This window comes from Rissa tridactyla, chromosome 3 (assembly GCF_028500815.1).
Source record: "Rissa tridactyla isolate bRisTri1 chromosome 3, bRisTri1.patW.cur.20221130, whole genome shotgun sequence".
Taxonomy (NCBI): domain Eukaryota; kingdom Metazoa; phylum Chordata; class Aves; order Charadriiformes; family Laridae; genus Rissa; species Rissa tridactyla.
The window spans coordinates 99,712,475-99,730,942 of record NC_071468.1 but is presented as its reverse complement, the minus strand read 5'-3'; the positions used below and the strand labels follow the sequence as shown (position 1 = coordinate 99,730,942).

At 37.6% G+C, this 18,468-nt stretch overlaps 1 protein-coding gene across 31 annotated transcripts in view; it reads right to left on the bottom strand.

The window, feature by feature from the left end:
- DST (dystonin) overlaps positions 1–18,468 on the bottom strand; it is a 310,022-nt gene that overhangs the window by 116,109 nt on the left and 175,445 nt on the right. For 15 of the 31 annotated variants that reach the window (XM_054197095.1, XM_054197107.1, XM_054197096.1 and 12 more), the window contains 7 exons: positions 17,267–17,429; positions 16,506–16,589; positions 16,308–16,415; positions 15,451–15,549; positions 4,043–4,177; positions 1,396–1,484; positions 598–733 (listed from right to left, as the gene is read on the bottom strand). In XM_054197095.1, coding sequence (XP_054053070.1) covers positions 598–733; positions 1,396–1,484; positions 4,043–4,177; positions 15,451–15,549; positions 16,308–16,415; positions 16,506–16,589; positions 17,267–17,429 — 814 coding nt within the window. The other 16 variants (XM_054197080.1, XM_054197086.1, XM_054197084.1 and 13 more) reach the window with 2 other exon arrangements.

Genomic DNA, 18,468 nt, shown 5'->3' with positions numbered 1-18,468 from the left:
TCAGTTTGGCAACATAATTAGAACTAATTACATGGACATTGCCTCTATGTGTATATAAGAACACTCATTAGCAACATAATTTTTGAGAATTCCATATTTAAGATTAAGATCCATTAACAAATGTATTTGTAGTGTCTCAGAGCTAATCACATTATGCGCTCCCGTTTTCATATCCAGGAAAAATTTAAGAAAAAATGAAAGTAGATCTCTTCTAGGACATTTCTGAGTGATATATGGGAGAGATTAAAATGTTATTTTATGGTGTCGTTTTTGCAGCAGAAACACAGACTTATCTAGCAGTCAAAGAATGGCTTTTAAGAGAAGAGTTAAGAGATGAATGATTTGTTTATCTTTCTTCATGCAAGGCACACATTATTAAGACTCTTCACAAAAAAATCTGATGAGCAGAACGTTCATATGCACAGGTAAGGTGACACACAGTATTCCATAGCAAATACACAAAACCTTCAGTCAGTTAAATCTCAAGTTCTTTTACACACTGTTAATTGCAGCTTCTTCTTTTACTGATCACGTGGGGTTCCAAAACCATGCAGTAAACCTCAAAAGAGACTGAAATGTAAGTTTCAATCTTGTTACCTTTTCTTCCATCTTTTCATCACCCAGATACTGTGCTTCCTGCAGCTGCTTCAAAGCTTCATTGGATAACAAGCTGTAGCTCTCCTGGAGGGATCTGACTTGCTTTTCCATTTCATTTCTCTCTTCATCTGTCATTCTATTAAGAAAAAAAGAAAAATGCAAGAAGAAGATCTTTGAGTAATTTGTAACCTGCAGGGAGTGATCTGCTTACCTTTACTTTAAAAAAGAGGGTGAAATTGCTAAAAGTAGTCTGAAAAAAAAATACCCCAATTATAGAATCTTCAAGAAAACTACAATCTGCTTGTAGTTATTCAGGAAAAGAAGTTACGTTAATCAAGAATTTATGTGGAATTGTCACTAAAGCATTTAACATCTGCCTGCGCCTTTGCTGATTACTAGTCAAGACAGGTAGCACAGCTAGCAAGGAGTCCTGAGATATCTCAGTAATTTAGTATCTTAAGCAGTCTGATTTCAGACATAGATGAAACAAAATTGTGACATATAGTTCAAGTACTAATTTACTACTAATTTGTTAATTATTTTGACTTCCAATGAAAATTACTATCTAATGTTTTTAAACTGATCAGAAATAGATAAACCTAGTCAAATTCTTGAAATAAACAAAACTGCATCAAGCTTCTGCAAATGGGAAAACAAAATTATAAAATTAAACAATTCCCATATTTGCATGTGAAATGTAACTGTAACCATAAGGTGAGGATTATGATTTCCTTCCAAGCAAACGGTATGTACTGATTCAATTAATTTACATTATTTCAAAAATAAAAACCGGCATACTTGTCACTGTGCTTAGCTAAAAATGACTGAGTAGTCTGCAGAGCTTCAGCTATTTGTTCTTTCTTGGTTGACATTTCATCCAGGGAAATCTGAAAAATAAACAACCTGTGTTCAAGACTTCAACACGCACACACATGAAAAGAAAAACAAACAACATAGTATTTCTATCTGCGACTAAACTCAATAGTGTAAGAACTTGATTTTTTTTTTGCTTTTTTCCTATCCTAAGGATACCAGCTATCCTTAGAATGATATTATGTACTATGGAATTGTATCATTTATACATGGATAAGTTGTTGTGCCATACTTTTTGGTTAAATAAGCTGTTTCTATTAGAAAAGTATTGTGTGAGACAAAAAGGAGATATTTTTAAATGTTATTTGTTTGAAAATTAACCAATCATTTAAAAGCACTCATTATAGTTGGCACAGTTTAAAGCAGCTTTATAAAGATATGTGTACAACACTCATGTTGAAGAAGTTGCTCACCAAGATGAGAGATAACTTTTTAAAAAAAGATACCAGAAGGCCACAAACCTTCATGAAATTAAATCACGGAGACAAGCACAGTATCAGACACTTGGAAAAAATTAATTACTTATTATATTCTCCCCGCTATCATTTCTGTGTAATCCTCACTAAAGCACTTGCTCTGGCAGAGGAACTTGCAAGAATGTAATCTTTTAACTTTTCTGAGAAACTGCCTGCTGTCTCTTCAGAGAAAAACACTCATTTCGGATAAATAAAGGGGAGTCTAGGACTTCATTAGCAAGCCCAAAATATGTTCATTGTCAGTGCCAAGAGAAGTCCAGCAAGGTGCTTGGGCACCCTGGGCACCTGGGTCTGGACACAACCAATTCTGTCCCTGTGTGCATGGTGTGAAAGGGCCTGAACATGCTCTTGAACAGAGCCTCCCTCTGCAATGACCGCCAGAGAGCCCAATCACAACCCCACCACTTGTGCTGCTTGGACAGAAACCAAGAGAGCAAGCACTGTATGCACTACACAAGAAGGGGACAGGAGCAGGCTGAGGTAGGAGGGGGGGTAACGAGCTCCGCTTTGCTCTGGGGAAGTGGCATCATCGCAGCTGCTGTGTGTGCCCTGTCACTACTGCCACCAGCTTCTCCACCTATTCCACAGTTACACCCCACAGCAACCCCAAATCATCGTGTGAGATGTATTTCAGCTAACACTAGCTATCAAATCACTAGTCTACATGTTTCTACAAACTTGTCGAGGCACCTGCGCTTGTCAGTGGAGACACCAGGCACCTCCGGAAGGTGATGCTACCCCACCGGGCTGTTCCTCAAGGGAGGAAAACACCCTAGGGAAATGTCCTCCACAGGCTGGAGGAAGCCTAGGAGGCTAACTCGCAGGTTACTCGCTGAGGGCTCAGGCTGGACGGGGAAGATGCCAGCCATAGTTGCCACGGGAAGCTGAGATGCTCTACGGAGTTCAGCACTGGCCCAACACCGAGAAAGGCTTGCACTGTTGTCATTAACAAGGGCAGAAAAAGACCACTGTTGAATGTTTTTGCAAATCCTGATCCTAACTGTTAGTGGTTTACCAACTAATACGCTCAAATCAATACAAGCTGACTTGCTCCTATAGTACAGGGACAGACTCAGTAACAGAACTAACATTGCTCCTCTATGAGCAAGCAGTGCGCTGGGACCGGTGGCCATCAGCACTGCACGACTGCCGACCTGCCCCACAGCAAACTTGATTTATGCCCACACTGCTCTGGTGGCTCTAACCAGCACCAGCATGCGTGACCAAAATAAAAATGCGGGATCAGGCTGCCAGGAGGGAAAAAAATCACGTTTGCGTGACCACACATCCAGCCCTGCCCTGAGGGATGTGGAAAAGAGACTGCTCCATCTCTCTGCTGCTGAGTGTGCAGGTAGACCTTCACCTATTGCTATCTTTTTAGGTGTCATTAAGCTATTTTGTGGGACCAACCTAGCAGGGGGGCTGTTAGAAATTATAGGAAACTTCCCAGATGGAAATTTATGGTTACGGTCAGAGTTACAACTGTACACAATGACAATGGACCTGTTAAATACAAAGCTGGCAAGATGGGCCACTCCGGCTGCCTATGGACTAGTGTGATAACGAAGAGGGCTCAGTCAACACCTGCTGTATTTCCTAAGACAGTAATTTTGACTGTCCCATAAGAGGACCCCTCAACATAACTTCTGAAAGCAAACAAAAAGAAACCTGGCCCTCAGGCCCCTTCGACAACTCTCGCCTTCCTGGTGCCTGGGTGGAAGTTACCGGACTTTATTCACTGCACTATTTCAGGCCAAGGGGGCAGACCTACAAAGTGCCGCCCTGCCAGGAGGCACTGTCTCTCTACAAAGGCTGAGTTACGGTCTGCAGGGTCTAGTTTCTCTAAAGTGACGTTTTGCAGTGCCAGAATACATCACACGCCAGGCCTGTGAAAAGCAGCTTGCACTTCTTGAGTAACATGTTTGTGTTCCTAAACATCGGTGTTCATTTACTCAACCCTCTACTCAACCAAATGTGAAATTACACGTGGATAGTGATGTGGAGAAAAAAAAATATTTGTGGAATATTTTCTCACTTTAATCAACACAGAAAGCTAAAAAGAGGAAGTGGTGTTTTACCGAAAGACATCTGTGTACCTGATGCTTAGGTAAATCTGTCTTTTCAGCCTTTTCTCCTTCTTCTTTGCTGAGTGTCTTGCTGAGGTTTGACACCCATTTCAGTAAATCCCCAGCCTTCTCAACATGCTCCTTCTTTTCTTCTGCCATTGACTTCTGATGAGCACCACGAATTGTAAAAAACATGTAAATGTAAATAGTTGGAATATTTAACATTACTGTCCCTAGAAACACAATTCTATCACAATGTCAGTATGATCACATAAAGATTTCTTTTTATTTATCACCACATGCATTACTACGACACTTTGACGTAGGAACAAAAAATGCCACATAATTATAGACATTAACAAAATAATTCCTCAAATGATTTGTAATCTTAATTATGGTGCTTATTCATACACATGCACGTTCATTATAAAATGATTGATATTAAGAAAAAGCAGAGCTTCCCAGCCATTACTCAGCAGATAAAATCTAAACAACATTTGCATATAAAGTATCTTTGAATTGCTGCCTTTGCATTACCCTCAGGTGTGGATATATACAGTCAGTATAGGATATCAGTATTTTGCAACCTATGCACATGGATTACTAAATTACAATCAGGAAGAATACATTGTTTTTATGTCTACAGAAACAAGAACAATAAAAGTAAAATACTGAGACATTACATCTTTTCCTGCACAGGAAGATAAATTTTTTATAGCAATACAACCTGTTAGTAGTTTGAAACTTAACAATACTTAGAAAACACACTTAAGCCCTTACATGTATCACAAGTAAAAATGAAGACATTTTATTTCAATGGAATTTTTTTAATTTGGTATGTAATTCTAGTTCACTTGCCTGCTAGAGCATGAAAGAGATTCTAAAAAAAAATAATGTTACCTGAAGTCACAGAAAAAATTAGGATACGAGTAGCCCATTAAAATTAATGAAATACCAGTGTGAGAAAAATTACTTATGTATATGTGTTTAGTAGAATGCAGATTTAACCCTTGTATACTTTATTGCCACTTTTGTAAAATGAATCATATCTGCAAACTGATTTGTAATATTAAATTAAGTATCAGGTCACATGAAATACTGCACTGTCTTCATTTGCAAAATGGGCAATCCCTTTCAATTTTTAGTATCAGAATCTGATTGTCTCACCTAAATCTACCCATTTTACACTAATGTTAACTTCACCAACCTCAGTATAACGTCTGATTTACACTACCTACATGTAGATAATGTCACATGAGGCCTTCAGGTAAAGACTAAACACACAGTCTGCATTTTGAAATTATGAATCTGCCTAAGTTTATCTATAAATTTCAACTTTGTAACAAGTAATATCTAATTCCAGTTTTAGTGGTTTATACTAATTAGTTTTACAGCAACTCACGATTACTTTAGAAAACACCATTTATGATTTTCCATAAAGGCCATCTTAGATCATTTCCTTGACTTGAATGGGTTTTAAAGCCAGCCCCAAAATGAGCACTAATATCTTTGTTCCATTACGAATTATAGTAAAGACTGGAAATTCCCGTTTTCATGGGCTGAGCTGCTTCTAACAATCGCAGCCCAGTGTGGCAATCAAAAACAGCTGTCTCTAAAGCTTCTTTGTAGGTTAACTTCTTCTTTGTTTTGGGACATGTTAGAACTTTAACATACGATTTTTCGTCTTTCATCTTAGTAGCTGTGACAGCATCAATAATACCATTCTTAATTGCATCTTCCATCGTCAATCTGGAATGAGACTTTGGATCTATCAACCCACCAGTCAAGTACTGATACTCCAGGCAGCGCATACCCATTTCTTTGTCTATGGCATTTACGTGCATAGCTTCAATAGCAGACATCACTGTGTTCCTTACAGGGTGAATGATCCCAGTATAGATCAGTTCACACTGCTGGATTTGCTTGGCACAACTATCATCGATTAACTCCCTTTGCAAAGCTTCTGAAACACTGTACTTTTTCCCAGTAAATGGATCGATTATGCCTCCTGTACTAACCTGAGCTTCCAGACACCGGAGGGCAGTAACTCTATCTACCAAGTTTTTGCGTGAGGCTTTTAAAACTGGAATTCTTTCATTGGTTTCAGAAAGCCAGAAGCCTGCAATAGGACTGTTTAAATCTTTATTTGGCTGTGAACTGCTAACTAAAATATCCCCAAACTCATTAGCTGTGATTAGACCCTCCTTATATTTATTGACTAACACTCTGCCAATTCTACCCTGATTTAAGGTCTCCTCGATATTAAACTGTATACCTGTTTTAAGATCTGTAAGCAAAAGAAAAGAATTCCCATCAGAGTCAAAACATGTAGACTCCTTCCAATCAAATTCCTGTTTGGAAAGTTCAAGATATGTAGCTTTATCAACACAATTTTTTTGATAAGCCTCATATGAAGTCATTTCAGCTCCTGTTTTGATGTCTACTACAGAAATTTTATGACTTTTCTCTGCTGATGGGCTGCTTATTTTCCTTTCACCAACTGGAAGAAGAAAGCATTTACTGCTTACACTGAACAAACACATTTTCAGCAAATCACAATAGTACATAGCTTTCCTATTATTTGGATTGTGAAAACATTTTGCATTACTAGAAGGTTCATGCAAAAATTTTAAAATTGTGTTATTAAGCAAGCCAAGCTGCAAGGCGGTTTCTGGAGGTACACGGACACTTCTCACAGGATCAATGACCCCTCCACTTGCAATCTGAGCCTCAAGGATGTTTTTACCTTTTTGCCTTTCTAAGAGTCGAGCTTCCATAGCCTGATACACAGAGATCAGTTTCCCAGAACAGCAATAGCCCAAAACAGCTTTCTCTGCCTCAAGCAGTCTACTCTTGAATTCATTATCTGCGAGCCCTCTGATGACTGAATCATCAACAGAGAATTTCTGACCTGTTGTAGGATCAATGATGAAACCAGTAGCTGCTTGGGCCTCTAGAAATGCTGACGCCAATGCTTTTCCTATGATTCTTCTCTTTGCCGCTAAAGCAAAAGAGAGTATCTCTTTGCTCGATTCAAGGTACAGCCCAGCTATAGCTGTAGGTTTAGTTAAAAATTTTTCTAGACTTTTCTGAACCTCATCAATAGTTTTCTGCCCTGAACGGAGCTGCTGAACCGTAAGCCTGTCTAAAAGTTTAACTTCAATCAACTGTCTGGCAGTTACATCATGTCGGAGACCTTGAAATTTAATATCATCATATTCCTCTGTAAAATATTCCAACTGCGTAGCATCATCAACAGTTTTCAACATCTCTTCCCCTAAGAAAGAGCTCATCTTTGCAAAGTCTTCTCTCCTAAACCCTTCGGATGTTTTGTATCCCTCAAACATTCTCTCTTCATTACCAAAAGTCTTGTCATTTTCTTGGTTTAGTGTTGTGACTTCAACATGCATGTCATACTGCTTGTTCTTCACTATCTGTAAATAGGAATTTTTTGACACAGTGAGAAATACATCTGCAGAACTACGCTGTGCATATTCACTCCTAAATCCACCACCAGAGAAATAAAAGGGAGAACTTGAATGTAAGTCAGAAAGGAGAACTGCTACAAGCATCGGAGAGCAGAGAAATATAGATAGCTAGAGTTCTAAAGTGCATTTGACATTTCAAATATTTATTTGGTAACAGGAATATGACTAGACAAAGCAACGATAACTGTCGTATGCTACTACATGAACTTAGTGCTGTTAATCAAGGCTTATTTTGACCAATAATGATACAACGCTGTATGTGAATTCCTATTTCTACTACAAAGCTTTTAAATAAAGTGTTTCTTGGATATTAACAAACCAGCTACAAGATCTAATGAAAAGCTTTTTGTGTCACGCAAGAATGAAGGGGTTCCCTTCACCAAGGTAAGAGCATAAGAAACATCAGAGAGAGTACAGAATAGCGATAAAGCACAACTAAAACCAAATAAACAAACAGAATAGTAAAAACCAGCACTAGGAAGGCAAACCCTCACAAAACGTAGTGTGTACCTCCATGGGATGCAGTTTTACCACTCCTAATTCATGTTTCATGTCTTCTTCATGTCTAATAGTTTGTCTGGAACTCTGCAGGTTCCTGTTTCTCAATGTGTCCCTTTCAGATGTCCCAGAGATTTGGCTTGTTTTATCAAAAGTTATCTGGAATTGCGTACTCGTTTGGGAAACAAACTCTGTAAAAGATGGTGGGCCTGAATCTTCTAGTGACTGGTTTATTCTTGACATCTGGAACTGCACCTCTCTTGGTATTGTATCATCAGCGCTCACATACAATGTATTTTCTTCTATTTGATCAGATTTAAAACCTGCTCTCTCCTGCTTTTGCCTTAACAAAGGTGAGCTAGGTTTTGCAAATTCTCTAGCTGCAGTGTCACTCAGGTAATTTAAATCATTCCCTCTTCTTTCACAGTTCAATTTAAATCCAGAATCTTGGAGCGTATTATTTTGCTGCACTTCATTCTGAAACAAAAGAAGCCTGTGTTCATTCTCCTTGACCTGCATGTCCATTTTCTGTTTCAAGTTCTCAACTGTGCGCTTCTGCACTTCCAATTCTTCCTCAAGTTTCCTGCACTTCTGGTGATAGTCCATTTCAGCTTGCTTCCCTTGCTGCAGTTGTTCATGACATTTTTTAAGCTTTTCTTGTAGATCTTCCATTTGTATCTTGTACAACATGATGTTCTCCTCAGCCATATGCTTTTCCTGCTGAAGAGCAATACATTCTAGTTTTATGCCAGAAACGTCCTTTTCTTTGATGCTATGGGATTCCAGTAATTTTTCAACTTTTTTCCTAAATTCCTCTGCAGAGTGTTTAAACTTAATGGATTCTTCCTGAAACAGAATCATTTTCTTGCGTGCCATTTGTTCATCCAGAGTCTTCTGATGGAGTTCATCTTGTAATTTTTTTAATTTACTATTTAGCTCTTGTATATGAGCTTGCTGTAGTTGTATCTTCTGCTCATGCGTTCTCTTTTCCATAGAAAGAGCATTCATTTGGGCGTTTAGATTTTGAACCTCCCGGTCAATGCTTAGGGTGGAAGCACTTTGTTTATCCCATTTTTGTTTATATTCACTAGCTATGTCTTTTGTTTTTGCTAGCTCAACTTCTAGGCTTTTGATTTTACATATGAATTCTTGCTCAATTATTGTTTGCTTGTGCAATTGTTCATTTGTTGTACGCAGTTGCTCTTTGAAACCATCTGCTAGGGCTTTTAACGCATCATTTTTCTTCTGAATACTTTGCTTTTCCAAAGTCATCTTCTCTGATTCAGACTGAATTTGCTTCATCAGTAGTTTTGTTTCAGTATTCCATTTATTAAGGTCCTCTATCTTTCGTTTCAATGTTTCTGTCATCTGATTACTTTTGGATAACTCATTCTTCAGCATCTGAATTTCCTGGTGGTTCTCTTTCTCTACTTTTGTTTTTTGAAGCAACTGTTCCTGAATTTTCTTATATTGGTCTTGAAGATTATTTGCTTCTCCTTTGCATGACTGTGTTCTGTGTTCAGCTGCCAGCTTCTCTTTTTGAAGAGAACTGATTTGTGAATTTAAATGTCTGATAGTGATTTCAGCTTTTGTCTGTGATCTAGTTAATTCCTCTACTTCTCTTTTTAGCTGTGTCTTTTCTTGCTGAACAGATTTCAGCTCTTCCTCGTAGTTCATCTTAATTTTCTTAAGATCTATAGCTTCTTGCATCACCTCTTCAGCTTTACCTGTGGTTCTATACAGCTGCTTCTCCAGTTCTTTCAACTGTTGCAAATATCTCTGCTCTACTTGGTCTTTTTCCTCCAACTTAATTTTTAGGCATTTAAGTTCGCTATTGACTTTATCTAGTTTTTCTTTTAATAAACGAGACTTTTCTTCTGTTGATGATTTCTGAAGCTCAATTTCATTCAGTTCATATTTCAGGTCTTTAATAGTTTTATCAGCTTTTTTGTTAGCAAGGGTTAGCTCATCTATCTTCTGTTTAAGCTCTTCTACTTTTTTGGCTTCTTGTTTCTTCTGGAAACTTGTAATTTCAGAGTCAGCCCTACAATGGCTGTGTTGCCCAGCTGTGAAAGTTGGCAGGGAAGTTTCTCTAGTTACAGAGTACTTGCCTTCAACAACTTTCCTTCTGGCTTCAGTTTTCTCTTTCTCTTGCAGCTTTATTTCTGATAGATTCCCTTTAAATTCAAGATCTTGTTCCATTTGCTTTATCAGTCTCATAAGTTTTTCCTCTCCTTCTGTTTTTTTCTTCAGCTCCTGCATTAAGGTTTTTTTTTGTTGCTCTAAATCATGAAGATTAGTATCTTTTCTTCTTAGATGCTCTTCAAGGTTTCTTCTGGTAAAGGTGCTTTCCTCTACCTGATTTCGGAAAGCACGGAGGTTTTCTTCCAGTATACCTCTTTGAGTCTCTGCCTGAAAAATGAGCTGTCTTACACACTCCAACTCCTGCTCTGCATCTGCTTTCTCTTTCTTAATGCTCTCTAGATCTACACGACACTGCTTTGCCTCTTGCTCAGCCTTGGTCTTCTGAAGACAGATCTCTTCCATGTTCTTTTGCTGCTTCTTCCGCTCTTTTTCTGCATCTTCCCTCACTTTAGGGAGCTCCTGTTCCACTTGGAATTTTTGTTTCTTCATATCCTCCAACATCTCCTCAAGTGTTTTTACCTTTCCCATGAGTTTTCTGTTCTCATCAATTGTGCTATTCTGCTGTGCCATGAGATCTGAATATGCTTCACGCACTGATGCTTCCTTATTCTTTAAAATCTGTAAAAGAACGAGATAAGTTGGAATGTACTTTTTGTAATACAGCATATGAAACATGTAAAAACATGAAAAACTCTTTGAAAAGCGGAGTGGAAAATACTTACTCAGATATATATGGTATGTCCAGAAAGTAGGACGAGCAGTTCCCACCACCATCACCTTCTCTTGAGTCAGTAAGCTTCAGGAAGTTACCATTAGCCAAATATGAAACCCTTCATAAAGACATCCACAAAGCGAAGAAGTCCTGAAGCCTCTCACTTCAGCTAGATGCCTCTTAGCGGTAAGCAGCGTCAAACAACAGCTTGCATATGCTTTTTCTCCAAACAAACAGGTAGAGCAAAAAGTGAGCCAAACGCTATGTGCAAGAATTCCCAAGGAGAAAGCAGCTACCATTTCTGGATCAGTTCAGTAGGAGTAGCAAGAAGGATTTTATGCTTGCAAGCACAAATAACACAAGAGAAGTTTGGAAATCCCCTCCAAGAAAAGAAAGAGCTAGAGCCAAGATGCATCAGGTCCAGAAAGAGAAGTAGCTAAACTCCAGTACATCTATGGTCCGTAGTGTGCTCCACAGTCCCAATGCCTCCACTGGTTCAGCTGGGGGACTGGTAAGAGCACAGCTGCTCTGCAGTGTAGACACAATTAGAGGTATAAACATGGTAATTAGGAAAATCCTAGTGAAAACTAGTTGGCTTATAGTCTCTGCATGTTGGCAGATCAAGGGAAACTCTTATAAGCGAGATGTGTATTCACCAGCAATAATATGGTTGAAACCATACATACCTTGTCTTCATTAGCACTACTATGGTTTAGTTACCCAATGTGAGCTAACGTGAGGTAAGAACACACCTATATTCCTATGATCATACAAATACAGCATGAAGGGTAATTATAGGAACATTTTTAAATAAACAAAATGTTGGCTTAGTTCAAAATTACCAGATTTACTTCATTTTTCATATGATATATGAAACTTATTGCCTAAAAGGCTAATGCAAAGGCAGCTTCTTCAGTTCCTTTCCACGTTTCCCCAGTGTCACAATTTTGAACAGACCCCAACGGACACAAAACATATAAATTGATTTCTTATCAGATTTCTTTTTATGCTCCTATAGACACAAAATATAATGTTTGATGCTTGAAAAAGAAGAACTAAAAATATAGATACAGTCACAAACTATATCTTGTTAACTTCCATTATTTCTTAAGACATGGCTGAGCATCAGCTGGGTGGAGAAAAGGATGGCAATTAGACAGCAATACAAAATAAACAAAAATAAATTTATAAAAACCTAAAAAATGTAAGCATCCCAAAATGCAATGTAATTAACATCATTAGCATATTCATTGTTTGAATTATGTTCAATCAATTTTAAATCACCTGACCTTGACATTTTTTGAGATTCAAATGTTGATTTAGATTGGTTTAGAATCATTCTTAAATTAACTGTTTCATTTGCATTGCATAAAAACTCTGGTACCTTAATAATAGTTGTGCTCCTTTTCTCTTCATTATCATTGTCTCTTTTTTTTTGCTTTTCTTTTTTTTCAAGTGAGGCTTTTTTCCCTGTTTTTTCACAGAATATTTTCTGGAGTTCAGTGTTTTTTCCAGGTATCTTTGTGCTATAACCCTTACCTCTACTGTCCACTTCTGCAACTAGCAATAAATCTTTACATTTCTGACCCTGTTCTAGCCTGTCTTCTTCACTCTGCTTCTTCCTGCTTATATTTATGTTGTCCAAAGCACAAATTTTACCCTGCGATATTTTCTTCTCACTTACTTTCTCATCATAACTCAAAAGTTTTTTTGCTGATCCATGTTCTGATAATGGAAAATAATCCTCTTCTCCGGAAATAATTTCTGCGAGGGCTATATTTGCATTTAAATCACCAGTATTTCCTAACAATTCTGCACCTAAACTTGGATCACTCTGCATTGGTGACACTTCAAAATCTAACGGGTAAGATTCGGAGGCTTTCGCTGCATACTGACTCTCTGAAATACTTCCTGAAGAAACAGCCAAAATTTTCCGCATTGTACTCTTGGCTTCATTTGGATTTAAATTTGTTTTTTGTAGCATTTCGTTTTCTGCTATGAAGTAACTTTTACCCAGAGATGCTCTGTGCAGTTTGTTTATATCCCTTTCAACACCAGCAGAAATGCCTGGCTTGCTCCGAGATTGCAAATTTAACTTTGTTTTTTCACCTCCATCGTGCACTGTCAGCTCTCTGAAAGAGGATGCAACTTTCTCTAAAGGTGTTGCATCCCTTACACCTGAAAGAGAGTCACCTTTTTCACCACACATTTGAAACTCTCTGTCTTCACAGTTTAAAGTATTATGGGCTGTAAAGCAATGTTCTTTACACTGACAGTCAAAATGAGGTCTCGGCAAAAAATGTTGCTGCTTGTAAGGGCTGATATCCAGGGCACGCTTTCCAGTTCTTGAAGTAACTTCATCTTTCTTCGCTGTTAGCTCCAAATTAGTTTCTGATGGCATCTCACGTTCTTCCTTTGTCGGAACATCATTCCCTGCCTTTCTTGACCAATTTTTTCCTGTGGTTTTGCGTATCATTTCTGCTTCAGGCAACTTCTTTGATACCCCCTCTGTTTCCTGTCTCCCTCTATCAACAGTTTGCTCATTTAACATTTCACCAGGAGTGTTATCCATACTCACACAGACCTCAGCTGAAACAAAATAATCTTTTCTACCATTTTCTTCTTCTTTACTTTGATTACCAAAACCCATTAAATTCTTTTGCTCTGTATGTAGCTTATTTTCTCTGTTACCACTAATGCTACTTTCTTGACCACTGACATTTAAAAATTGCTTTAATGTTCTATCAGTTTTGATTTTATCGTAACTGTCTACATCTAATTTTCTTCTGTCAATTTTAGATTTATTTTCTGTGTGTTTAGGTTTAATGGAAGAGTTATCTTTTTGCAAATACTCCACATCCATCTTGCTTTCATTAGGTGTGTTTTCCTCTCTGAATTCAACAGCTTCATTACATCCCAAACGTTGAAAGACTTCAGCTGACTTCACAGGTTGCTGGAGTTCACCCTCCTCTGGTAAGCTCTGAGCATGACAGCACATGGATTAAACTGAGATATCATGGAAAGGATCTTATTTTTTCCATATTCCGTTCATTCTTAATGCCATTACTGAGAGTTAGAAAGAAAGACTGGCATGGAAGAAAATCTTGGAATAATCACAGACTTCAGAGGTCTGATCCCAGAAGAAAAAAATTATCATTCCTCCTTTGAAAATTATTATTCATTGTCTGATTTACTGCCCTGATTACAAAGTCAAAACCCATCAAATCACTTTGAGACTGGAAACCTACTTAGGTTATCTTCAAAGAAGCCATCAAAAATTTAGAAGGTGGAGGAGGATGGAAGATGGGGGGTGTTTGATATCTAGAAAAGCAGTCCTGGAAATTCAGAACAGACTGAAACCCAAAAGAGTTTAAAAGATTCCATTTGCTCTTGAAGAACGTGAAGCTTATCGGCATTTATGGGTTTCTTGATCCTTATTTCAATTCTTGTTCGTTTCACTTTTTATCCTTGATACCATTAGGATTAATAGTTATACTGAATCCTCAGTTATAACGGCTACTGATCAATAAACATTATCTGTTTCCATCCGTATGCTCCACCACTTCATGACGCACAAAGATACATGCTGTTAGTGTCACAGTTTGTCCAGAGGTATTGAACAGCAAGAAAAGCCAAAAAGACAAAGCCTTCACCAGAATTACACATTAGTTTAAGAACTCTGATTCTTTTTCTGTAGTAATAACATTAAAATTTATACCTTTATGAGAGTATTCTCCAATTTTATGTAATTTACATAGGACTACATTTAATACAGGCACAATTAATTCCAGGACTATATTTAATATGGGCATTATTTTAGAGATATGCTCTGTATATATTATTAAAACACTGCAGTCCTTAAAGAATGACTATGCAATCTCTTTCAGAGAGAAATGTTTCCAAAGAAAGTCAAGAATTTAGAAGTATTTTTTTCTCAATTATTTGGAAGGTTGATTCTGCAGCAAGCATGAATTTTGAGTATTTTGTCTGCTCAACTTCAGTAACCTACTCTTGTTACTAAGATTCAACGCTAAGCATAAATAAAATGTCGTTTGACCCAAGGAACCAGTGCAGTAGAAAGGCAGAAGGCAAAAAAAATATCTAAACTTGTCAAAGAAACTTAAGAAATGAATTAAGCAGGCATCACATCTCCCTGTTTAAAGAGCTCCCTTATACATTGTTAAGTGGACCAGAATGCACACTATGGAATATTAAAGCCTACATAGGATATCAACAGTGCATGCACACTAAGCTTGCCCTCATTTTAATGTCTGCATTTATCCAAAAGATCAAGGCCTAAAATATTAAAGTATTAAAATATACTGTAGGTAACTACATCTCCATCAGAATTTAGTGAATCATATGATCCTTCTAGCTGGAAGAACTGGTAAAATGTATGGATGGTACAGGATTTTGTCTACCTGAATGATAATGGTGTACTTTAACACTCCTACATTCCTGTATAAAGTGCAGCATAGAAGGTATTTTGGTCTTTCATATCTGCTGCTAAGTTTGTGAATAATTCTAACAGGCATATTGCTCTTTGTTTGCCTGGCGGTTCTTTTTGCTTTGGTGTCTGCCAAGGGAAGACCTACCTCTTCCTCTTCCAGTCTTTTCAAAGAGTCACCTGCAAACTTAATGTATTGGCTCATCAGGGTCACTAAGGCAGTATAACGAGTCCGTAAATCCATGAACTGCAGAGATACAAGGTGGGGAAGGAGGGAGAGAGGGAAGAGAGAGGGAAACACTCCCGTTAACCTTCAAATAAGTGAAAAACAGTACTCTAGAACCTACCCCTATTTTGATTCCAAAATCCTGATTGTGGAATCCACTCTCCCAATTTTGATTCTAAAGTTGAATGCCATCAGCAGGATGCACTTGCACAAACAAATCCTAAGGATCTATGAGGAGATCCATAAGGAGAAGAAACAGCTGACAATGCTTTGACTTCACAGTCACTTGATTCTTCCCCCGCTATAAGAACAGGTTATAAGAGGGACAAGCAGTACTAGTCACTATTCCTCTCTCTAACAGCGTGGAGACAGATTTCTCTTTCCTACCCAAATGAGACTGATTTGCCTTGGAATCTGTCCAACTGTCCAGATCTGGTAAGTTTTACTATAGCAAAGATAAAAGCTCCCCTTGTTTACTCTGATCAAGATCCAGCCCAGAGGTAGTTGTAGTTCTAAACAGTTTTACTGAGGTACATTTCTCATATAGTTTTTTATAATCTGGGGGACTTTCGCTCATTAGCAGCAATATATCATCTTGTTATCTAAATACTGCATAATAACCGATAGGATATTTACCACACTACGAATCTACATAGAGGAAAAAAAAATCTTGCTTGGATTACCCTATTTCATCATTACTAAATCCCATTCTTGTGTTTACTCTGTTTTAAGCAAAGACTCAAAAAACCATATTGTCCTGACGTAAGAAATCCATTTACCTCTTGAATAATGAAGTCTGATGAGCTTTGCATTCTTCGGCGTTTCACTGGAGATTTTTGTTGGGAGTCAACCATAGCTCTGTAGGTCATAGTCTGCAACTCATAGTCCTGTAAAAAGAGAAAATACACAAAATGATCAGCATTCCACATGATACTGAGACTAAAAACAAGGATTGTAAGTATAACATTATTTATTACCTTCACAGCAGCTGAGTACTGTTCTGCATACTTCTGGCATTCATCTATTTTGCTTTGTTTCATTTCAATCTCAGAAACCAGCATCTGTAAAATATGAATCTACATTTTCATCTTAAAAGTGACTTTTATGACTATTATTATTAGCAATTCTACTTTATCTAACATCATGACATTTACATAATATGCTCATTTCCATGTGTGTACAAGTAACTTCATGCTCCAGCCCATGTCCTGGCTTTGTCAGGCTTACAGAAGTAGTAGAAAAACCCTGCCAGGTTTAATAGCTGGTGAGTGAATTTAAAAAGAAGTTAGGAATACACCACTTCATGCATATATTTTGTTATTCTGTCTCTTATTTAAGCTGCATTTCCTTCTTGCAGGAGAGAGTTACTGAATTTAGCCCTGCATCCATGAAAATATTTCTACGTCCATAACTACCAAGAGCAGTACTGAGTAAGAAATGATGTGATAAGGAGAGTCCAGAATTGTAAGTACTCTCTAGAGGTTTTGCTCTTCTTGCAGATTTGAAGACCAAACCAACCTGATCTATAAAATGGCTATAATCTGTGAGCAATATATTAACAATGTTAGCTACACTGTAAACATAAAAGCTGGTGAATATTTGGAATTTACAATAAGGGCTGAGAGACATAAGCACTTCCTATCAAGAAATAAGACTGATATGACTGGGTTCAAAAGATATTTTAAGTCTTTTTCAGTCATTAAAGCAGTGCTTTCCTACAATGAGATCCCTTTCATACCTTATGTTGGTTCAGCTGTTTAGCCAATGCTTTGCTATTTTCAGGATGGATTTCTTGAATCTTTCGCTGAGTATCTTCCACTTGTTGAATCCATGTGTCCAAAGAATTGTAAGTATCTTTGTAATACTTCAGAGATTTATTAATACCTTCTAAGTCACGCAACCTGATTTTATTTTAGAAGATATGCCAAAGGAGAGAAGATGAATATAAAAGATGAAAGTACAACGCTAAGCCAAATACAGCTTTAAAGGCTTCGGATGCCTTAGCTCTGCTACAGTTCACACTATAAACATACTAAAATAACAACAACTAAACAGTAAATTAATTTCTCAAACATCAAGATTCCCAGCTTGAAGAAACCTTTTCATTTGTCATAGATGACACCCAGGAGAGATCCTACCACAGAAGAAATTCCGCATATAACCCTCATTAGTGAGCTCAACTGCTTGAAACTCCATGAGCACAAAATCCCCAAGCAAGAGGGAGGGCTCTGCAACAGCAATTAATTCTGTTATAAAATAGGAGAGTATTTCAAATATGACCTATGTGAATCAAGAAGGGAAAGAGCTGTACTGGAGGTTAAGCAGCAGTTTACCACAGCCTGTGCCTCCCACACGACAACAGGAGTTACACCAAAACCAAAGTTTTTAAATATTCTAATGTGTGAAAGCAATCAATCCTGTTGGGCAAGTCCATTTTTAAATCATGGTTTTGACCTGAAAATAGACTGCTGTGTCTTTCTTGAAAGTGGTTTCCATACTGATGAGAATATTTACAATTTTTCTTTCATGATCCTTATACTTCAAAGACCATACAAACACAACTAATCCAAAACACTGCATGACTATGGATAAACATACTTATTTAACAACTTTTTATAGGTTGACGTGGAATGAATAGTTTGAATTGCACTAGTGTTGTTCTCCAAATGGCAAAAAGAGACTGAAAAAGAGCAAGCAAAGGAAACAATATTGCTCAGGTTTCACACTTAAACATGTTTTAAAGCTAATAACCATGAAAAAGAGAAAGGATCACGATAACTGCAGCCAATATTTGTACATACTTTTCGTATAATGATCATCAGTGTCAAGCTGTTAGGAAGCAGCAGAGTGAACATTTGCAGAAAGCAGCTTGTTTACAGCTACATGCTGCAACTACCACAATCTGTCCTATTTACACCAGAAGTCATTATGTACTAAGAG